Source organism: Chelonia mydas, chromosome 7 (assembly GCF_015237465.2).
Source record: "Chelonia mydas isolate rCheMyd1 chromosome 7, rCheMyd1.pri.v2, whole genome shotgun sequence".
Lineage (NCBI taxonomy): Eukaryota > Metazoa > Chordata > Testudines > Cheloniidae > Chelonia > Chelonia mydas.
In genome coordinates this window covers 120,083,513-120,106,188 of record NC_057853.1, presented here as the reverse complement: position 1 = coordinate 120,106,188, position 22,676 = coordinate 120,083,513, and the positions used below count along the sequence as shown (strand labels likewise).

The window sequence follows — 22,676 nt, the reverse complement described above, 5'->3', positions numbered from 1 at the left end:
GGCCAGTCGCCTTCATTGCCCCAAAGGGCTTAGCTAACTGGAAGGGGCTGGGCTCCTTCTCAGCAGCTGATCCCCTGGGGGAGCCGATGGCTCAGCAAAGGGCTTTGCAACTGGGGGGTGATTGGGGGCGGGACACCCATCCCCCCTCAGCTTCAGGCAAGGCAGAGATGGTCCCGGGCAATCTGAGGGGATGGGCAAACAACGGAGACACCAGGCGTAAACCAGCATGGCTGCTGACCCCCCGGCTGCTTGGGCATCCCACCACCCCGGTGCTATCTGGTGTTGAGACACAAAGCAACCAGCTGCCTGGGAATCTCTGCCACTGACTTGCTGGGTGACCCTGAGCAAGTCCCTGCCCCCTCTGTGCCTCAGTTTCCCTCAAACCTCTCATCTGTTTAGCATGTGAGCTCTTGGGGGCAAGGACTGCCTCGCTCTGTGCCTGTACAGCGCCTGGCACAATGGGGCCGTAATATCAAGGTGCCACCACAAAGTCCTGCTACTGACTGTAATCCTGGGCTGGCCCGTAGTGCCAGAACCCCCTGGGGATTGCAGCACTGATCAGTAGGTGTGAACACGCTTTCAAAAGGAGAGGCAGGATCATTTGCTCCATGTTACAGATGGGGAAACTGAGGCACCGGGTGTGCAGGGGAGGGACTTGATCCTGCTCACGCAGCGATTCAGCAGCAGAGCCAGGAAGAGAACCCAGGTGTCCTGCCTCCTCGTCCTACACCCCGAAGAACGAAGCTGTGTCATTTTTTTGGTGGCTGCTAACCCCGGCTGTGAAGGCGCTCCTCTCTAGAGCAGGGCGCAGTCTAATGCCAATGCCCAGCTGAAGGCCTCACAAGCGCAGACCTTAACAAAGCTGCTGGGGGCGGGGGGTGCCCCAGCTCCCGCAGCACCGTGATTGAACCCACATTGCTATGGGCTGCCGTTGTAACAGCTTGAGCTAACACCCCCCCCCCCTTCCCCCCCCCCGCCATTAGCTGCTCCAGAAACTTCAGCTCCTCACTGGTCTGTCACACCCAGCTGTGGGGCACTGCTCAGGAGGTGACGGGTCTAGGGCCAGCTGCTGTCAGGGCTGAATGAGGTAGGTTGCCAGGGCCAGCGAGTGGGAGGGCTCACCGGCTGGCTGGGAAGCTCCCCCCATCCAAAGGTGGGGGCTTGCCCGAGCCGGCGTTGGGCCAAAGGGTGGTGGGCCAGGAGAGGGGCATTTCTCGGCCTGGCCAACCCTTAGGGTTCAAAGATCACGAGGCTGGCTTAAAACCGTCAGCCTCTGAAAACTCCCCTTGTGCCGGCCGCGGGAGTCTTGGGCCCAAAGCCCATCCCAGCCGTCGGGAAAGCCACAGGGCGGCCAGGCACCCTGCTCAGCAGACAGCACCTCACGCCCCTTCATGGGGATAGACCAGCTGCAGGCGCTGGCGGGGCCACCCGCGGTAACAGACTGCGGGTGCGTCCGCACTGAGCCCCGCGGGCTGAGGCCGGTCCCTGGAGGGCAGTTGGAGACTGTGGGTGTGGATGTGGCAGCTGTGAGTGTGTCCCCGATGGGAAGCAGTCCATGGCTTTTTGGGCACAGAGCTGGTGGGAGGGCAGGCATGGGGGTTTCTTAGCCAGGGACTGGCCAGCTGCTGTTCACTTGTCCAGAGAAGCAGGCCGGGGTCACTATACAAGTTTACACCAAGAACACCCCTGATTCATATGGTCGCTGTCTCAGCCTAACGGAAGCAACCCAATGAACCCCTGGATTTTGACCCCCCAGGTGGGATAAAAGGGGTACCCCTAATACATTCAAGGGGTGTTTTCTTTGCCTTTTTGCTTCAGTTCTTTCAGTCACACTTGGGTCCCGTTTTCGGTGAGAGTCTCTCCTAATCACTGGACTCCTGGAGCCGGGGCTTTAGGAGAAGCACCAAATATGAGCATTGGCAACACCGTTCTGGTGAACCTTTGTGCACTAGGAGCTGAGCGGAGGCCACTACCCATGGCACGAGGGCCACCAGCCAGGTGGTAACAGCTCCCAGCCATTCCAGAGAAAACGCCCAACCCAATCCTGGGCATGGAGCTCCCAGCGGCTGAGGGGCAGTTGGGCTGGGATCTGAATATTAGATCCTGCCCCCCTCTCCTGACCCCAAGCCTCACACCTAGAACACCCCTCAGCATCAGAGCAGAACCGTACACCTTGGGCTGGGTTCAGCCTATGAGGTCAAAGAGGCCAGATACCACGGTGATGGGCACAGTCTCAGAATCTGAACAGGAGGGAAGTGCCAGCTGGTGGCCAGATCCTCAGCTGGTGTTAATCAGCACAATTCCAGTGAGGACAACGCAGCTGAGCCAGTCTCCACCAGCAGAGTTCACTGTCATTGTTAACCCTTGAACCTACCGAGGGCACTTAGACATTATAGTGCCGGGGGCTCATACCAGTAGCTAAGAGCCACATACTGCCCTCTTATACTGTAGCAGAGACGGTCCAATGGACCCACGTGGGGTGACCCCGGGGCCGTCCCAGTACAATGGCCAGAGAGAGCTCTCTGACGCCAAATGGGTTCCCTGGTTTGAATCTGGAGGGTCTGCAGTGCCCTAATGAACGGTGCCTCTTTACCCTCGCAGCTCTGCCCCCACCCCAGCGGTGCCACACACTAGCAGAGAATGGACCCGACACCAGATTCACACCACACTGGCTCATTCAGACAGATCCAGGTTTATTGAGCGGCTAGGGGCAGAGGCAACCAGATGCAAGGTGCTGTACGCTGCTGCTTTGACTGTCCATGGTGGAATGTCACTGAGGACGAGGCAGGCCGCTGGGCAGCCGGGTTGGTACATAGGGTTTAGATCAAGCCATCGTGGAGACGAGGTGCTTCCATTATGCAAGGCTCCAGCCCTGCTCCTTCCCAGGGGATCAGCCACGGATTCAGCCCCGGCCACGCTGATTCCTCCCTCCCTTTCCCATTCCAGGAACCGGGCGCCAAGGCTGGCTGATGATCTGCGCTGGAGCAGGGCTCGAGAACACAAGTCCCCCCAGACAACCCCTTGGCACGCAAACACAGCCCTGGGTCTGTGCTGTGCTCCCCGAGCCATGCTGACCGGGGCCTTTCCCGGGCACGGCTGGGGAATGGGCAAGGCCCAGCAATGCTGGGGTGCGGGGTACAGCACCAGCCTTACCAACCCCGCAGCAACAGCCTGGGATGGCTACAGCAGCACCTAGGGCCACTGCTGTTGGATCACCAGCCGGCTCGCTCTACATTTCTACCACACTGTCCCAATGCTGGAAACCTCCCTCCCCGCACCTCCCAACAGCAGGGAGGGAGAAATTACCCTTGCTTTATGGAGGGGAAACTGAGGCTCAGAGAGGGAAGGTGACTTGCCCAAGGTCAGCCAGTGAGTCAGTGGCGGAGCTGGGAATAGGCCCCAGGCATCCTGACTTCCAGTCCCCTCCCTGAGCTGGGAATAGGACCCAGACATCCTGACTCACAATCTGCTGCTGCTATCACTGACCCAGACACCCTCCCACTTGAAATGTTTTCCACACGAGGGATGTTCTATACACGCCTCTCCTCCCCCTTCCGCCCCCCATTCCCATGCACTGAGCCTGGCATGGCCAGGTCTAGGATGGCCGGCAGCATGGCAGGCCAGCGGGGGACAGCCTGAGCCATGCAGACTCAGCGACATTATTGCCCCAGGCAAAGCACCACCCAGCCCTTTCTCCACTCATGTGGGGCAGGGCATCCCCTGGGGCAAGCCAGCGCCAGCTGCAGCTCACAGAGATCCACATCAGCTGGGCAGGGCCTGGGGGTGCCAGTGAGGGAACCCTCAGAGAGCGCAGCCTTTCCCTGCGATTGTATGGCGAGGCAGGCAGGAGGGTGAGGCGGCTGTGGGGAGCCCCATCGCCTGGGCCATTTAAAACTAGAGCAGGCGGGTGCTCAGACACCACAGGAGTGGGCAGCCTGGCAGCCCCTCGCAGGCCTGGCGCAGGTGCTTGGCGGGGGGGCTGTCGTGCCCTGGCCAGGCAGAAGAACCACCTCTGTTGCTCACTTCCATGAGGAACCACGGCCTGACCCCAGCTCCAGCTCTCCAACCCCAGGGCTGCGGTCCGCGTGCTCGGGGTGCCCGTTCCACGCAGAGGGAGAGGTGGGGGGCAGGGAGGCAGACGCTGCTTGATGCTGCCCGATGCTGCAAAGGAGGATTGGGGGAGGATGCACGGGACATCCACAGCTCCCATCTGCCTCTAGGGGCTGGCCCATGGGCTAAGAGCCAGCTTGTTTGCTCTGCCAGAGTGGTCTCAGGCTCAGGTGCCAGCTGCCCTGGTGGCACCGGGCCTGAGTGGTGGGGGGAGGAAGATCCACCCACCCTGAGAGCTCGCCCACAGCTGGGAGCGGTGGAGCCGTGGGGGTGTTTGCCCAGCAGACCTGTCTGCATACACCTCCGCTGCTCTGGTTACAAGGTGATGGGCGCAGGGGGGGAATGCTTGCTCGGGAGCTGTCTGCTTCCAGCCACAGCAGGGTTTCGAAGCGGCTTCATGGGTGGTCTCTTCCTCCCCCCGCAGAACACCAGGCAGCCTGGTAACGGAGCGAAGGCCAAAGTCAATTAGCCGGGGAGAGCTGGTGCCGAACTCCCACGGCGAGAGAGCCTGCGAAGCTTCCCGAGGAGGAGAGCGGGCCGGGGCTCTGCCAGCCGGTGGGAGCGGTGCCCCGAGGGACTCAGAGCCAGCCCCGTCGCTTGGGCCCCTTCCCACCGCGCTGGCTGGGCAGAGGGCGCGGCGCGGCCGGTCTGGTCTCTCGGTGGCTGTGATGTTTAGGAGACGACGCGGTAACTCGCGCTGCCTAGCGGGCTGGCCAGGTACCACTGGAGCCGGGGGTGTGTGCGTTGCCGTAGCCACGCAGTCTCTCTCTCTCGCCAGGACGCTCGGGGCCATCTGCCAGCGGCCGCTCCGGGGCCGACTGTCCCTGCGTTTGAAGCGACGGTCGTCGCCGGCCGTTCCCACGCCGCGCTGGAGGCCCGGGCGCCGAGTGCTCGTTAGCGAACCAGTCACTTCGAACCGCGCGGCGGCTCTGCGGGGGTGAAGCCGCGGCCGAGCGGGGACGGACGGAGGAGGCGGTGGAGCTCAGCTGGGAGCCGGCCTCTCTCGGGACAGGCGAGCGCGGTCCCGGGCGCTGTAACAACAAGCGGAGCAGGGGGCCGGTCTCTGGCGTGTGGCGCACACCCGCACGCTCCGGGGGTCCGGGGCTGGAATAAACCCAGGCGGTGCGCACAGGTCTTCGGCACCGGCGGGGGCCAGAACCCCGGAGCTTGTGCTCCCAAAACACCCCCCCTGCAAGGGGATCCCCGTGGCGGCAGGCGTGCTCGTGAGCAGGCACGGTCACGTGGCGTGTCTGCCATTCCAGCCCGCGGAGCTGAGCGTGCGCGCACACACACACACACACGCACGCCGACGCACACACACAGCAGGGCCTGTCACGACGCCCGCCCCTGCCCAGCTCCGTTCTGGCCTTCCATAGGCAGGGGGCGTTGGGGCCGGATGGGCAGGAAGGTGGCGCCGGGGCGGGAAAGACCCAGGAGGCAGACAACGGAAGCCAAGGGGAGCTGGAACCCAGGACCAGCGCCTGCTCCCAGCTACACCACCGTAACCTGAGCGCCTGTACTGGGACAGGGCACAGGATGGGGCCCTCCCCTGGCTGTGAGGACGAAGGAGGCTGTTTGGTTAAGTGCCACATCACCCTGCCCCCTCACCTGCCCCGTCCTCTGTGCTGAGCCTGGCTCCTGGGGTCTTGGTCCCCAACGGCCGGCGGGGCCTGGCAATGGGAGGGCACTGCCACAGGCAAGGGGTGACCCCCACACGCACCACTCCACGGCCACGCTGCCGTGACCCCCACACGTACCATTCCACGGCCACGCTGCCGTGACCCCCCACACGTACCACTCCACGGCCATGCTGCCGTGACCCCCAAACGCACCACTCCACGGCCACGCTGCCGTGACCACCCACACGTACCACTTCACGGCCACGCTGCCGTGACCCCCCATATGTACCACTCCACGGCCACGCTGCCGTGACCCCCCACACGTACCACTCCACGGCCATGCTGCCGTGACCCCCAAACGCACCACTCCACGGCCACGCTGCCGTGACCACCCACACGTACCACTCCACGGCCACGCTGCCGTGACCACCCAAAAGGACCACTCCACGGCCACGCTGCTGTGACCCCCCCTAAAGCACCACTCCACGGCCATGCTGCAGTGACCCCACACACGTACCCCTACGCACTCACTCTGCAAGGCCTGTCTGCCCACTCTCTGCCCCACGACCTGGCTGCAGCCTGGCATCGCTAGGATAGCTCAGGGCCACTTTTGCTGGGGATGGAGGGGCCAGGCACAGCTCTCTCCCCACCACGTCAGGCTGTGTTGAAAGCCGGCGCCCCCCAGCCCTGCGCTCCGGCCTGTGGCGGTGCAGCTCAGGGCCCCGCGTTGGAGCCAGCCCCTTCACGACCACGTCGGCGTTCTGCACAGACTAACGGGCTCCTGCTGAGAGACAGACAAGGGCTTGTGTAAGGCGTTTGCACAGAATGTGCAGCAGGGTCCCCAGCCCAAGCTACACCCCCCTGCACCCCCTGAGCTGAGACGTCCCCTGCATCCCCCAAGCAGAACAGGGATGCCCCCTTGCACCCCCTAAGCGGAGCGGGACACCCCCTGCACTGGGAAATGCCGTTCAGTTCCGCCCGTAAAACCAGCTGGGTTCACCAGTTCCAGCTCCAGGGCCCGGTCTGGCCCCAGTCCTTCTCCTCAGGAGCTGGGTTCGGGCTGTGGCACCGGGCCCTCGCCATCAGCTGCCGGTTCCTGGCTGGCTGGGCACGTCCTGCCAGTGCTGCACAGATACCACCCTGGCCCCCGTGCCCCGTCGCCTTTCCCTCTCTGTTATTTCTGTACCCCCCTGCCACGCTGGACACGGCCTGCCAAACCTGTCCCTCCCCCTGCCCGTGGGATGGGCACCGGCGCCAGGAGGCGGGCAGTGGGAAGCCAGCAGGGGCAGGTGGGAGAGAAGTCGACAGCCACGCCCGCGGGGGCAGCCTAAGCAGGGCCGGGACAGGGTGTCGGGAAGTGGAGGGGAGACATGCTGCCTTGCTGAGAGCAGTGGCCATGGCTGCTTGGCAGGTGGCACTCTGCGCTCCGATGCAGATGGCAGAGAGTTGTCATCAGATGCCCATCACCCAGGCAGCTCAGTGCCAGCCACGGCCCCGCGCTGCTCAGAGGTGGCCGGAGAGATGTAAAACAGCCCCTCAGCTTGCGGGCACGACAGCTCCCCTGGCAGGCGGGGGGTGCTGGCCCTGGCGTCCCGGCCAAATTCCAGCAGGGGTGATTACATCCCCCGCCCCGGGGTCTCGTAACTGGAATCTGCAATTGGGCGGCCTGGCCTGTCCCGAATGCCGAGCGGTGCAGCCCTGCTGCCAAAGGAGGCCATGGCCCAGGGCCTTGCAGAGAGCTGTGGGGGTGGTTCCTGGAGAGGGGGGCATGCCTCCTGGAGAGGGGGGCATGCGGAGGCAGGTTGCTATGGGGAGCAGCTGAGGATGGGGGCCATGGGTCTGGCTCCTGTCCCCAGATCTGCTCGGTCTGGCCCAGCCGTTCTGGCCTGGAGAAGGGGGAGCCCAGCCGCCCCGGGTCAGCGATGGGACAAAGCAATTCGTTAACGGGCTGGAGGAAAAGGGCCTTGTTCAGCACAGGCCCCCGGGAGAGGCTGGCGGTCTGCAAACCCGACCTGGCCAGATCCAGCCGCAGGAGGGAGCTGGAACCAGCCCAGCTGCCCGGCCCGAGGCAGGGGGGCGCTGCACTGGAAGGGCTCAGTGCAGCCAGGTGGGACATGGGCTCAACCCCATCGGCAGGAGCTGGGCGACAGACTAGCCTGGCACTGATGGGTCCCATTGCTCCCGTCTCCTCCTCCAGCCCTCGCCTTGTCCCCACTGCTCAATGGCTCCTGACCCACTCCTGTCTGGTGCCTGGACTCTGCCAGCTCCAGCTGCCTGCAGCAGGTGCCCTGCTCCCTTGCCCGCCCTCCAGCAATGCCACCCCGAGGTGCCTACCCCCGAGTCCCTGCAGACGGGCTCCCCTTGCCATGTGCTCAGCTCTCCAGGCAGGGACCGACCTCCCGAGCCCCTCTGCAGCGCTCGCATGGATCCTACCTTTTTAGCTCTCCTCCGCGCCGGGTTCCCCGTCTCTGTCTCTCGGCCCAGCGGGTCCCAGGGGCCATGTCTGTGGCACAGGAAATGGGGGGCACTGCATCTTTCTTCCAGGCCAGGACCGCTTTGGGGCTGGCTAGGACCACACACTCTGCCCAGGGCCCCAGGGACGTCAAACAGACTCAGCCCAGGCTGGAAGCAGCCGCTGGCCACAGAGCCGGGGGGGGGGGGGTGGTTTTCTGTGCGTCCCCCCATCTGCACACGCATGATGAATTGCAGGGCCCCATGACACATGTGGAGGGAGGGGAGAGCCGTGCAAGAGTCGCACTGGAGTGCATTGCTGCCCCCTCACCTGTCACCCCCAGGGCTGAGCCCAGCACCCCACGTCGGAGCAGCTCAAAGAGCCGGCAGATGGGAAACTCCCTCCTGCCATGGGGAATCCACCCCCCAAATCACCCCAAGGGCCAGGATTGACGTCACGCTGCCCAAGGCCACAAAGTGCTTCTCTGCCAGTACAGACGCCAGGGCTCTGCAGGCTGACCCCTCACCATGGGCCCACCGCCCGCTGGGATGGGGAGCCCTGCCCCACGCTGGGTGTGTGGGAGGGAACTTCCTCCCCACTGCGCACCGGGAGCCAGGGAACTATGGCCCCTGGTGGGACAGATGGAGGGAGACAGAAAATAATCCCAATGTAATTTGTTCAGACTTTGAGAACTGTCCCTAAAGTGCTACCCACAGGAGGGGCGGGGGAGGAGGGAGGCCGCCCTCATGGGAGAAGGGCTGGGTCACCCTGTGTGAGCCATGTAGCCACCCTGTGCCTGCTGGTCAAACCATTGGACTGCCCTGCCAGCCAGGTATCCGTAGACACCCCCCGCCCCTCCACGTGTGTCACAGGGCTCTGCACCCCTGCACCTCCCCTATCATTGTGCACATCCCCCCTCCCATCCTTTGTGCACACCCTCCCCCGTCCTTGTGCACCCCCCATCCTGGTACACACACACACACACACACACACACACACACACGTATTCTGCATATTGAAGCTCCAAGGTCCTTCAGCAAACAAACCACACAGCCGTCGTCAGGCAGGCTAGCCTACTGGTTCAAGCACTAGGCTGGGACCCGGGAGCTGGGGGTTCAATCCCTGCTCTGCCACAAACTCCCTGGACGAGTCACTCAGCTCCCCTCTGAATGGTGGGGATGGCGCTCCCTCTCTCTCCCCTCACTGGTCTGTCTCCTCGGCTTAGACCGGGTGCCCTAGTGGGTAGGGACCGTCTGACTGTCTCCGTCCAGCCTCAGCACGACGGGGCCCCGATCTCGGCTGGGGCAGCTAGACGCTGCTCTACCAGAACCAACCCCGCACCGGCAGCCGATGAAGTGCTGAAGCCGCAGTGCTGGGCAAGCCCCTGGCAAGCAACGGCCAAAGCATTCAGCCCGGACCTGGCGCTGGGACGCTACAAGAGAGTGGGGCAGCCAGTTTCCCCCGGCGCCGTGCCCCCAGGCAAGGGCATGGAGCCCCCTAGCAGGGAATCAGCTGAGTTCTTCCATCCTGCGGGAGAGAGGCCTTAGAAAGCAGCTCTCAGGCAGGGCTTTATTAATTGTCACCTACCTCTTCTCAGCACACAGGGGCCAGCTCCCACCTCTCCCGCAGGAGCGGTCCGAGGCCAGCGTCCGGGCAGGCGTCTCCTCCCGCCCCACCCTGACACAGCCGCGTTTCCGGATCGTCATCTTTTATCCATAAATAGAATTCCCATTTCAATCCACGTCTCTTTACAGCAGTGTCCGAACCCAAGCGGTCCCAGGAGGGGGATCCCGGCGCCCCGAGGCCCGGCCCCGCGCTTCGGTTCCAGAGGTAGTTTCCCGTGGGTTTGTGTAACACTGGTTGGTGGGGGGGGGCGGGGACAGGGGACTGAATCCGACCGGCGTCCGGGGGCCCCTACACGGAGCTCTCGTCCAGCTTGTCCACCAGCTGCGTGTGTTTCCGCTTCTCCAGGATCTTGCTCAGCTCCTCGGCGAAGGAGGTGGTGTACAGGGGCGAGGGGCTGGGCTCCTCCTGCTGCAGCAGCATGTAGCTGTTGCCGTTCATCTTGCGCAGCACGTTGGGCAGGGCGGCGATGCCGTTGGTGAACTCGGCCGGGAGGGGCGGGGGCGGCGGGGGGGGCGCCGGGGGCGTCTCCCTGGCCGGGGAGGCCGCCGGGGGGGCCTCGCCCGGGACGATCTGCAGGCAGCCGGCCTCCTGGCCCAGCTCCTCCTCCGCGGCCTCCCGGGCCCTGCCCAGGCAGCTGGCCGAGACCGTCTGCAGCTCCACGGAGGGGGCGCGGGGGGCGCCCAGCACGTACCTGCCCTTGCGGCGCTGCAGGCAGGAGACGTGGAGCAGCACCGTGCTCAGCACCAGGCACAGCCCACCCAGCACCGTGATGACCGCGATGTAGACGAACTTCATGTCGGGGGAGGCCTGGCGGGCGGTGCGCGGGGGCGGGGGGGCCGTGGGCGCCGCCGGCTCCTGGGGCGGCTCTGGCAGCACCGTCAGGGCGTAGGCGGCCAGCGGGGAGCGCAGGCCATTCTCCTCCCCGTAGCAGCCGTACTCCCCGCTGTGCTCCGGCAGGGCGTCCGTCACCAGCAGCCCGTCCGCCCCCAGCCGGAAGTGGCCCTGCCCGGCCGCCAGCCCCGACGTGCCGTTCACCAGCCACGTGGCCTGCGCCAGGTTGGAGCGCTGCTCGCACGGCAGCAGCACGTCGTCGCCCCGCAGCACCGTCCGGTTCTTCTGCACGGGGGGCGCTGGGGGGAGAGACGGGAGGGGCGGAGCTCAGCCTGCGCCCCACGGCCTGCGCCGCGGGCTGAGCCCGGAGAGCGTTCCCAGAATGCCTTGGGACTGCCCCCCCTCCCCCCAGTGACTGCCATGGTAAGGCAATGGCTGAGCCCGGAGAGCGTTCCCAGAATGCCTTGGGACTGCCCCCCCCCGCCCCAGTGACTGCCATGGTAAGGCAATGGCTGTGCCCAGAGAGCGCTCCCAGAATGCCTTGGGACTGCCGTCCCCCCTCCCCCCAGTGACTGCCATGGTAAGGCAATGGCTGAGCCCAGAGAGCGCTCCCAGAATGCCTTGGGACTGCCGTCCCCCCTCCCCCCAGTGACTGCCATGGTAAGGCAATGGCTGAGCCCGGAGAGCGTTCCCAGAATGCCTTGGGACTGCCGTCCCCCCTCCCCCCAGTGACTGCCATGGTAAGGCAATGGCTGAGCCCAGAGAGCGCTCCCAGAATGCCTTGGGACTGCCCCCCCTCCCCCCAGTGACTGCCATGGTAAGGCAACGGCTGAGCCCAGAGAGCGCTCCCAGAATGCCTTGGGACTGCCCCCCCCCGCCCCAGTGACTGCCATGGTAAGGCAATGGCTGAGCCCAGAGAGCGCTCCCAGAATGCCTTGGGACTGCCCCTCCCCGCCCCAGTGACTGCCATGGTAAGGCAATAGCTGAGCCCAGAGAGCGCTCCCAGAATGCCTTGGGACTGCCCCCCCCCCCGCCCCAGTGACTGCCATGGTAAGGCAATGGCTGAGCCCAGAGAGCGCTCCCAGAATGCCTTGGGACTGCCGCCCCCCCGCCCCAGTGACTGCCACGGTAAGGCAATGGCTGTGCCCAGAGAGCGCTCCCAGAATGCCTTGGGACTGCCGTCCCCCCTCCCCCCAGTGACTGCCATGGTAAGGCAATGGCTGAGCCCAGAGAGCACTCCCAGAATGCCTTGGGACTGCCCCTCCCCGCCCCAGTGACTGCCATGGTAAGGCAATGGCTGAGCCGTGAGAGTTCCCAGAATGCCTTGGGACTGCCCCTCCCCGCCCCAGTGACTGCCATGGTAAGGCAATGGCTGAGCCGTGAGAGTTCCCAGAATGCCTTGGGACTGCAGCCCCCCCCCCAGCGCAGTGACTGGGCAAGGCAGGGGACACCTCCCTCCCGGGGAACTGAGGGTGAAGGTGGGGGTGGTGAGGGGGCCAGCGGGACGCTTCCCCTTCTCTCCTGGGCAGTGCCAGAGCAGCTGGTGCTGTCCACAGCCCCAAGGCGCCAGGGCCCAGATGGCCCCTGTGCCTCCTTGGGGGGAGGCTGGATGGTCCCAGCATGAGCACACAGGCGCGGGGCGGAGCCTCACCCTGAGCAGAGCCGTTCCTGCAGCCCTCCCTGCCGTGCTGCACGTCCTGGGTCAGCTGGGTCCTGTGAGGAGCAAGACGGGCTGTGTCAGCAGGGGGTCGGTGGCCAAAGGCCCCAAGAGACACGCACACGCGTGCACACGCAGCCCCGCCTGCAGACACGCACACGCACATGCAGCCCTGCCCGCAGCCCCGCCCACAGACAGGTACACACACACACACACACACACATGAACACAGACTAGCTGGTCCCCAGCAGCCCAGCTCTGATCAGAGCCCGGTTAACGGTGCCATTCTGGGTGAAGGAAGTGCCCGGGGGCAGCAAGGGAGCCGGGGTGAGAAGTCAGGGCTTCCTGAGCACCAGGGCCAGCTCTGGGAAGGGGCCGCCAGTGCCAACGAGGGGCTAAGATGGCACCGCAGAACCTCCGGGCGGTGGAGCTGGCAGGGGGGTGGTTTGCTTGGTGGGCCGGGGCATAGGGAAGTCCCAATGTTTCGGCACGCGCCCCTAGCAAGAGACACCAGGATGGGGGTTCACCCTGACAGGGTGAGCCATCCTGCCGGGCGGCGTCGGGCGAGGCTGCGGTGCCCCATCCGCACCCGGCTCTGGGCAGCGTTTGCACATGGCAGCGATCCAGTTCCGAGTCCGGCTGGGAGGGGACCCAGCATCACTCCAGCCCAGGCTGGAGCAGGGACGATGGCTGGGCTGGCAGCCTCTCTGACCCCATGGCCGTGTCTCACCCGGGCAGCAGGAGCTCGGTGGGGCAGGCCGCGCAGGGGCCAGGACCTCCCCACTGGGAGGCCTGGGGCAGCTCAGCGGATCCGTACCTGTCCGCAGCGCCGGCCAGCTCCCGGCAGCCCTCGCCGTCCCAGGTGCAGTAGGGGTCCCGGGCCAGGATGCAGTCGTAGCAGGAGCCGTACCTGGCGCAGCTGGACAGGGGGAGCTGCAGGACTCCGCTGCCAGCCCCCACGTACACGCTTCTCTGCCAGGCAAAGAGCGGAGACCCCGGTGTTACGCGCCGGCGGAAACTCGATCACACTAAGGTGGGAACGCGCCGTCCCTCAGGGCATCGTAAGACACACACCTGAACTGAGGCCTAAGAGGATCTGCCCAGAAACGAGCCCCAGCCGGGCAGCAGCTCCGCTGGGCACCGTGTAGGGCGCGAGAAGACATCCAGACCGGGAACAGGCGGCACAGAGAGAGGCAGAGACAAGCCGTGAGGAAGCCCAGTGGCTGCCTTTGGGCACAGCGGGACCCTGGGAAAGCTCCGGAGAGTTTTGGGGTCTGTTGGCTACAGAGGCTGGAAGCTGGGAAACGCCCCTTCATTCCCGGTTCCGCCCGCGTGCGGCACGGCAGGACACGTGACCCGCCTTGTAAATATACAGGAGTGCAGCAAACGATGCCGCCAGCTGGGATGTCCCCAGAGCCTGCACTTTGACCAGCCGCTCGGGCTGAGAAGGGGCCACGCCGGCTTGGCGTGCCCCGGTGCCCCATCAGGCAGGCTGGGTGTCAGCATGTCTGGGAGGGGGCCGAGGTGAGCTGGGGTCTCAGGACAAAGCCAGCACCACAATCGCCCCTGGTCGGTGACCTCTAGGGGCCGAAGGGAGACAGGGCGCTGCTCTCGCCCCCTGGGTCCCGCCCCAGGCCACGCCATGGCAAGGCCTGGGTGGGAGCTCAGACAGAAGGACAGACTCCCACGGCCCCGTTAAAGCCACCTGGGAAACCCGGAGCAGAGCACAGAGCCAGCACCTGGCCTGAGCGAAGCCACAGAGCCCCGACCCCTCCCTATCCCCCCATGCAGCCGCCCAGCCTCGCTACACAAACTACCCTGCTGGAGGCTGGGGGCCCGAACTCCTGGGTTCTCCTCCCAGCTGTGTCACTGACCTATGTGTGTCCTTGGGACGGGGCTCACCCCCCGAACGACTCGCTCCCGTGGTGTTGGGGAAGCGATGGGGGCCCGGGGTTGGGTGGCACCAAAGGGATCAGTACGGTTCCTGGATGCCTGGTTCCTAGGATCCGGGCTGCACCCCGTGACTGAGGGGATGGGATGGGGGTGCTACGAAGAGGGGGGTTTCCCTTCCCCCATGCAGAGACCCCAGTAACAATGGCCTTGGGGGAACAGCCCCAGGCCCTGCCCCACTGGGCTGGCGGCAGGGCCTGGCTCTGCCGTTGCTGCCTCCTCTGGCTTGCTGAGGCCTGTGCTTGGAAAGCCAGCAGGGGCACGGGGGGGCCTCCCCAGGGCCTCGGATAAGGACAGCAGGGATGGAGAGAGGGGGGCTGAGACCCCGAGGGCAGGGAGGGGCCCCAGGGATGCCCCTCTCATTCAGCAGAGCCCCCTGCCCCACGTGGGTCAGCCAGTGCCTCGCCGAGGAGGGGTTAACGTTGGGGTGTGGGGAGGTGCCCTGCCCCACAGCACAGCTCTGAGCCCTTTCCCTGGGGCGGGCAGGCTGGCAGGCAGCCGAGGGCACCCAGGCTCTGATAAGCTCTGGCATTCCAAGCTGGGGTCAGCCAGTGCCAGGCAGAAGTGAGGCCGCGCCTCCGCCGTGGGCAGGGGGCCAGGCTAGCTAATCAGAGCCACCCTGCGGTGCTGGCAGCTCTCTGGGCGAGACGGGCCCCAGGGAGCGCCGGGCACCCACCGCCAGGCCTCTCTGCTTGGCCAGCTGCCCCAGAAGGAGTTTAAAGCGTGGCTGGGTGGGAGACGGGCTCCAGGAAAGGCCGCGGGGGCCCCATTCACTGCCGCCCTGCAGCGCCAGGGCCTGGCAGCCCAGCTAACCATGCAAAGGCAGCTGTTTCTCCTGCCCCCGCCTGGGCAACTGTACAGAGGGGCAGCGGCTGGGTGGGAGTCAGTGGCAGACTCTGGAATAGAACTCAGGTGTCTTGGCGCCCGGCCCCGTGCTCCAGCCGGCAGAACTCCCTGCCCCTCCTTCCTTGCCCGTCTCGCCCGCCCCGATCCCCCCTCAGGGGGTGCCCCGATGCGCCACTAGATTTCAATGGGCCTGGCTGTGGGGTGCGGCAGCCGCGGACTTCAACACGCCCATTTTGTTCTGCCCTCTACAAGCGAGAGGGCCCCTGGAGGGGCAGCGTGTCCACGGTGCCTCCCCCTCGGGGAGCCAGTTCTACTCTGTCCCCCACAGCAGAGTCGGGGTGCAGCCCGGAGCAGCATCTCACCTGGCCTTTGGAGATCACCAGGCTTTCCACGGGCTGGGGGGTCCCGAAGACCTGCAGCTCCTCCACGATATGTACAGCGGAGCCGATCACCACCCCCTTGTGCAGCCAGCCGTCACCTGGGCAAAGGCAGAGGGGCACGGTCAGGGCGGCACCGGGGGGGAGAGTGCTGTGCCCATAGGCCAGGGCTGGGGCCGGGCAACCGCACTGCTAATTTCCCCCCTGGCCTGGGCCTCTGGCTGCTGCCCCGATGGGGGGATGGGGCTCTCTGCTACCCCCCTTCGTCTGTGGGTCCCGTCTCCGGTGGCAGCTTTCGCCCGGGCACCCCAGCCACACTGGGGTCCCCCGTCCCGCTCAGCCTGGGCGAGTGACACAGGGCCCCCAGATGACACTGCCCCCCCAGCCCCTGGCATGGGGGAGGGGTGGCGCCGACGCACCCGTCCCCATGAAGAGCACGTCGTACTGCTGGCCGTCCAGGGCCGGCGCCCTGTCCACCGCCAGGGCCGTGTAGAGCACATTCTTCTTCACCAGCAGGGGCTCCCCCCGCGCCGGCTTCACCTCCTCGAACATGAGCGGGTGTAGCTTGATGAAGTCCAGCACGCCGTTGGGCAGGTCCTGGGAGGAGCGGTAGCTGCGCTCGCGGGAGTGGTCGGTGATGCACTGCAGCGGGGAGGAGAGGTGGCTAGGGACGGGTAGCAGCCTGCCCGCTGGGGCAAGGCGGCCACCTCTGGGATCACCTGGGCATGTCTCACCTAACCAGTGCCCGGCCATTGCACGGGTCTCGGTGGCACCTTGGGCGCTGCTGTTCTTTTCAGTCCGACTGTACCTGGCCTCGGCACGGGGTGAAACACCTGGTCTGTGCTTTGCGGGAGGTCAAACTAAATGATCTAATGATTCCTTCCGGCCTCAGACTCCAGGGCTTTCCTCGACACCAGGGCCAGAAGCCTGACCCCCTGCAGAGCACATGCCAGAGACCTGCCCCCAAATCCCTCCTCGAGCAGCGTTCAGACAAGTTCTCAGGCTGGATTTCCAAACCGCCAGTGACGGGGAATCCACCAGGCGCTTGGTACATTGCTCCAGTGGTTAGTTACTCTCACTGTTCACATTTACCCCTCGTTTCCGGTCGGAACTTCTCTAGCTTCAGATGGTGTTAGACCTTCCTCTGCCAGACTGCGGAGCCCGTTAACCAATATTTATTCCCCACCTAGGTGCTGACAGATTGTGATCAGTCCCCCCTTCACCTGCTCTGTGTTCAGCGAGCCAGACGGAGCTCCTTGAGTCTGTCACTACAAGGCAGGTTTTCTAACCCTTTAACCATTCTACGGCTCTTCTCTGAGCCCCTCCAGTTGATCAACATCCTTCCTGAACTGCGGGCACCAGACCCGGACACAGGACCCCGGGAGCGGTCGCACCAAGGCCAAATACAGAGCTAAAATAACCTCTCTTCTCCTCGAGATTCCCGTTTATACAGCCCCAGATTGCATTAGCCCTTTTGGCCCCAGCATCGCCCTGGGAGCTCCTGTTCAGCTGATTCCCGCCCTCCCCCCCCAGCCTCCCAAAACTCAGGAAGTTGCTGGGGCGCGAGCACCAACCCCTGCCCCCCACGCCCCAAGGAGGGAGCCATGCATGCTGGAACCGGTGGGCCTGGCCGGGAGTCAGCAGCAGAGCTGGGACCAGCATCAAGGCCTTCGTGGCCCCTCACCAATCCCTCCTGGGGATGAAGCCCGAGGGCATGTTTGCAGCCCAACAGGGGGCACTGGCGTCTCCAGGTCACTTACAGAGCCCGGCCGTGGGTCTGGCACCTCCCCGTCGTAGCGGGTCCATTTGTGGGTGGTGTCCTGGTATTGCATATAGGGGCCCTCGAAAGCCCTCTGCAGCTCAGAGATGTTGTACTGGCAGACGGCGGATGCCTCCATGCTCCTCCTAGGAGAGACAGCGACAGGATCAGCAACCCGTGGCCGCCCCACGGGCTACACACACCTCCCTGCTCCGTCCGCCAGACGCCCCAGCCACTGACCACGCCGCCCGCTCCCTCACTGAGAGCTGGGGCCTACAGAAACGGCTACAAACACCCAGGCTTTCCTGGAGGGGGACAAGGAGCTGCTGCCCTCTCTGAAATGACAACAGGACCATCCCACGGACCTGCAGCTGGAGACCTCAAAGTGGATCTGTTGCATAATGCCCATTTTACAGATGGGAACCCAAGGCCCAGAGGGGGAAGGGGCTTGCCCAGAGTCACACGGCAAGGCAGTGGCAGAGAACCCCAGTTTCCAAACTGAGGCCCAAAACTGTCTCTCCAGGGAAAGGGAATGGAAAACGGAGAGCCCCCCCATTGCTCCATCAGGCCCTGGCTGACAAACGCCAGAGCGGCAGCTGGCATTGGCAGAGCTGTGGCAGGATGGGACGTGGGCGCAGCAGGCCCTAGGAGGGACGGGGGAATGGACAGTGTGTCCACAAACGACACAGAGCCGCTGTCCAACCCCAGCATAGGGAGCAGATGGGCAACCTCACCAATCCGGGCAGCACACAGCTCTGCCAACGCCCCTCAATCCCGACCCGCAGCCCCCGTGCTGTTCTGGTCCTGGTCTCCCAGGTGGGCTGCTCCGCAAAAGGAACCAGCAAAAGCCCAGGTGGTTCCGGTTCTGCTCCCAGCAGCTGCCTCGCTCCGGCAGGGACGTCGCCGCACCCCCGCGCTGTTTGCCACCCCCTGCCCGCAGCAGCCTGGGCAGATCAGCCCCAAAGGCACCGGAGATGGGCTCGGAGGGAACGGGTACACGGCTAACGGGTACACGGCAATAGCAGGGTCACCCGCTGTACGTCTCCTGCCTCAGCGGGAGGTGGGGGAGTGCCAGGCAGAGCCCCTGCAGGTCGGGGAAGAGCCCCCAAGTTTGGGAGCCTTAGGGCTGGCGATTTCCCAAGCGCAGGGCTCTCCAGGGAGATCCCAAGGGTGCCCCAGACCTGGCCTGCTGGAGGTGCTGAGCGCGGCAGGCCCGCAGCCCGCAGGGCATGCCCTCACCAGAGAGGAATGCTGCCCAGCCGGGCCTGGCAAGCTGGCACGTCAGCAGGATGGGAGGTGGAGAGAAGCAGCCATTCAAGGACTCCAGGAGTCAGGACGAGCCCCAGCCACAATGTGTGCCTCAGTTTCCCCACTCTGTTAAACCTACCCTTGGAGATCCTCTGTTTAGCGGCCGTCACATAGAGCCGAGAAAGCACAGCCCCTGGTGAGCGGTCAGTCCTCTGCACATGGCTTGGGGGACCCCTGCTGGCTCTCAAGGCCCCGCTGGCTCCTACAGCCCCTGTGCCTCCAGAGGAAATTCCTTCCCAACCCCAGACAGCCTGGCATCCACCCCCACAGTTGGGTGGAGTGAGAGGGGGCTTCTTCCTCACTGCTGGCCTGGCCCCATTCCCACCTCCCAGTTGCTGATCTCACCAAGGTCGCAGAGGAGGTCTGAGCCCCGGCCCAGCGCCCTCTGCCCAGCTTACGGTACAGCTGGGACGGTGACCGCCCAGCTCCAGGCTTGGTAGCAGGGTGGCCCTGTGATCCCCGGAGACGCTTGCCCTGGGCCGCTGCCCCTTCCTCGCCCAGTGTGCTCAGTGCGAGAAGCTGGCACTGGGGACGGGGGGGGGGGGGGACCTGGGGGAGACCCAGCTCAGGAGGTGGTTTCCAGGTCCCTGGTCAGCAGGAGTGGGATGGATTACTGCTTGCTGCTGCCTCGAGATGCTTCCTCCCCTCCCCGCAAAGGACCCGCTCATCTTCACCCTGCTGCCTCCCTGGAGAGTGGAGCAGGACCCCTACTAGGCTAGGTGCCACGGCTGCTTTCCTTTTAATTTAACCCTCTCCCACCTGGATTCGTCCTGGCTACCTGCACACTCCCCCGGCAGACCCACTCCTGGGGGGTTAACGAGCCGCCTGAGTGATCATTAATGAATTTCTCTATAGAAACCATCCCCTCCCCACCGCCCAGTTGCTCTCCCTGTCCCGTTGTGCTATAAATAGCCACGATCAGTGTCAGGCTTCTAGAGGCAGGCCCAGCTAATTAGCCAGGCAGCGATTCATTAGAATTCATGTCGACGTCAATAACCAACAGGAAATGCCCTTTTCCATTAAAACGGCCGTTGGAGCGCGGATATGCCCAAGTGAAATCCACCCCGGCTCCTCGATAGCTCCCGTTCCTGCTAAACCTCCTGTTTAACTGGGCTGCGTTTCCACCAGATAAGGCGGAGATAGGAAGCCTGCCAGAAGGGTTCAACTCCCTCCCCTGCCACCCGCGATGTAACGCACGCAGCAGCGATTAACCGCGCTGCGGGAAGCCTTGGGGCTCCGGATGGGTTCTCTGTGCCCCGTCGATCCCCTGCTCCCCAGGTTTGCCCTCTGCACACAAATGAAGCTTTGCAAACCGGGGCCCAAACGTTTGCAACGCCCGACGTATTTGGAACGGACGGTGAGAGCAGAAAGCCCCCTGTGGAGCAGGAGTGCCGCGCTTGGGAAATAATCCAGCAAATTCGGGAAAACACCACCTCTCTCTCTGCCGTCCCAGTGTCCTCCTGAGCTCCGGGCACTGGGTTTTCCCAGGCCTGCGCTTTCCCAGTGACACGTTTATACACTGCGTCTTGTTCGCACCATTCGCAGGAACACGTCAGCTGTGACGCCAGTGCCATCACCAGCCCCGAGCCGCCCCATGCGACGGTGCGGACGCGCGTCGCTCTGCGACGAAGAGCTTGTTCGAAGCCACACGACGGGCTCGGCTTTTCTCACGGTCCCTACACGTACGTTCCCGTGCTGCGGAGTGTGGCCAGATCTGCGCACACTAAGGTGGATCATCACTTTGGGGTGGGGTGGGGGGACACGCTTTGTGGGATTTGGCTATGTACAGCTCAGGTAGTCTGGTTCATTGGGTGAAATTCCTGTATCAGTGAATGCCTCAATGGGGCACGAGTAGGGTGACCAGATGTCCCGTTTTTATAGGGACAGTCCCTCTTTTTGGGACTTTTTCTTATACAGGCGCCTATTACCCCCATCCCCCGTCTCGTTTTTTCACAGTTGCTATCTGGTCACCCTAGGCGTGAGTCAGCCATGGGGTCCCCTGTCTCTATCACCACCCCTTGGTCTGGAAGAAGTGGCAGACTGAACAAAGGAAGTTGTTAACCTTACCGTCTGCGCTCTGGCAGGACAAGGGTTATGCTGAAGAGCCTGCCTGAGCTGGGGGAACCAGAGCTACCCAGGTGGTTGGCCAGGAGGAGGATTTGGAGCAGTGGAATTTCCCCATGAAGGGGAAACACAGGCCCAGAGTCAATACGAATCTTTAAACCCACATAGAGTGACGGAGAGGGGAAGGGCGGTCCAGGACCCTTGCAAGGACGCTGCAAATCCTGCAGAGTGGGGAGGAAACTGAGGCAGGGGATGGCGTACGGGTGGTTTAGTAGGCTGTCTGGAGCTGCGTATATCCCGGGCTGTCTATAGGAAAGAGGGACTGGTTTGGGAACACTGTTTGCACGGCCTGTGCACAGCTCTCAGAAGCGGGTGCTAGGAGGAGGATCTGCCCGCCCAGAGTGCGCCGAGAGAGCCAGAGGCAGGGCCTGGCTCGGCACAGATCAGGGAGCTGAAAGCACATGGTCCCGGCCCGGCAGCCTGGCTGGCCAAGCAGGGTTGTGATGGGGGAACGGGTCAGATGCTGGCAGTGGACAAAGCACAGAGCCCACTGCTGAGGGCCAGTTTCTGGAAGAACCCGCAGTGGAAGAGGACCTGTTTGGGGACTGCAAAGGGGGAGGAGCTGTGATGTGTCCATGAGGGGAATGGCCAGAACCAGCTATTGCGACCGGGGCAGGCGCCCGTGCGGCCCGGGGCAGGGGATCAGCCGTTCCATCAGCTCTCGGGGTCGCCCGCAAGGGACAAGGCGACCCGGCTGAACTGCTCCAGCCCACGTCCCCCCAGTGGCTCCATCACCCTGCTCTGGGGACGAGCCTGTGGGCCCCGCGGGGAAAGCAGGACCCTACTCACCACTGAGCCGACAAGGTGAACGTGGCGTAGAAGACGGTGCTGGGCCAGCTGCCCCCGTCCACGGTGTGCACGGCCTTGAGCACTTCGTAGTAGGGGATATAGCAGACCAGCCGGGCCTTCATGAAGGACGTCCATTTCCGCTGCAGGATCTTCTTCCCACCCAGGTCGCTCTGCGAAGGGAAGGGAAGGGAAGCGCTGGGAGAGGGCGAGGCTGTCACCTGGGCTGACCCCATCACAGGCTCTGAGCCCCGCGGGACTGGGGTGCTCCCAACCCCCTCTCTCCCTGCAGCTGCTCAGGGCCCCAGACAGGCCAGGGAAAGGGGCTCCCCAGATGGAAAGCGGGAGGAACCCCGGTGCAGCCGGCATTTCAATTGCAAGCTGTTGGGGCAGGGCTTGTCCTTCTGTTCTGTGTCTGTACAGCTCCTAGCACCACGGGGTCCTGGCTCGTGCCTCAGGCTCCCAGGATAGCCACAAGACCAATCCTCATCTGCATGTACACGGGCGGGGCGACTCTGCATCGCCGGCAGCCAGCCACCTGACTTGGCTCTGGGCTGGCTGTGAGTTGAATCCGGCTCGCGTTCGCACCACCCTGCAGCAGCCGTCACACCTGGCACAGACCTGGGCAGCTCTCTGAGGAGCCCCTTCTGCGCCTGCCCCAGCGATCGGACAGTCCAAGCCCCCACACACCCTGCAGGCGACTGCTAGCTCCGCGGGGGCATTACCCCATTGCAGAGCCTGCCCACGGGCAGGCGCAGTGAGAGCGTCGGGCGCTGGTGTGAGCCCTCATGCGGAGGGAGCGGACCGAGTATCAAGATTTCCGAGGAGCGGTCATCGGACACCCAGCTGCTCGCCTTCCTGCCCCGATGGATGTCGGGACTGAGGACAGGCTGTGTCGTCCCCACAACCTGCCTCACCCTGGTGTATTTAGCTCCTGTCTGAAGTGCCCATCACGCCAGCCTCTTCCGTCTCCTGCTTCAAGCCGCCGCATCATGCCCGCTCCTGCCTGCCCTGACCAGAGAGAACTCAGCCAGCTCCCATCCACGCGTCTCATCGGCCTTTGTGCCGGGTGCAGCTGCAGGAGGCTAAAACTCCTCACGTCCCCCAGAGGCAGTCATGCCCAAGGCCTGGTTCATGCCAGTCTGGTGGTGGGAGCGGGGTGCCGATGCCAAGGGCTGGGGCCTCATAGACTTCAAGGCCAGAAGGGACCATTGTGATCAGCTTGTCTGAC

General features: G+C 64.3%; 1 protein-coding gene across 6 annotated transcripts in view; it reads right to left on the bottom strand.

Moving 5' to 3' along the window:
* Positions 1-2,673: 2,673 nt before the first annotated feature.
* Positions 2,674-22,676, bottom strand: part of SEMA4G (semaphorin 4G) — a 106,539-nt gene continuing 86,536 nt past the window's right edge. For 4 of the 6 annotated variants that reach the window (XM_037904866.2, XM_043551660.1, XM_043551661.1 and 1 more), the window contains 9 exons: positions 21,449-21,618; positions 17,229-17,373; positions 15,888-16,110; positions 15,454-15,569; positions 13,113-13,267; positions 12,290-12,351; positions 9,769-10,937; positions 8,163-8,232; positions 2,674-6,513 (listed from right to left, as the gene is read on the bottom strand). In XM_037904866.2, coding sequence (XP_037760794.1) covers positions 10,096-10,937; positions 12,290-12,351; positions 13,113-13,267; positions 15,454-15,569; positions 15,888-16,110; positions 17,229-17,373; positions 21,449-21,618 — 1,713 coding nt within the window. In that variant the 3' untranslated portion in view covers positions 2,674-6,513; positions 8,163-8,232; positions 9,769-10,095. The remainder of the gene's footprint in view (positions 6,514-8,162; positions 8,233-9,768; positions 10,938-12,289; positions 12,352-13,112; positions 13,268-15,453; positions 15,570-15,887; positions 16,111-17,228; positions 17,374-21,448; positions 21,619-22,676) is intronic. The other 2 variants (XM_043551658.1, XM_043551659.1) reach the window with 2 other exon arrangements.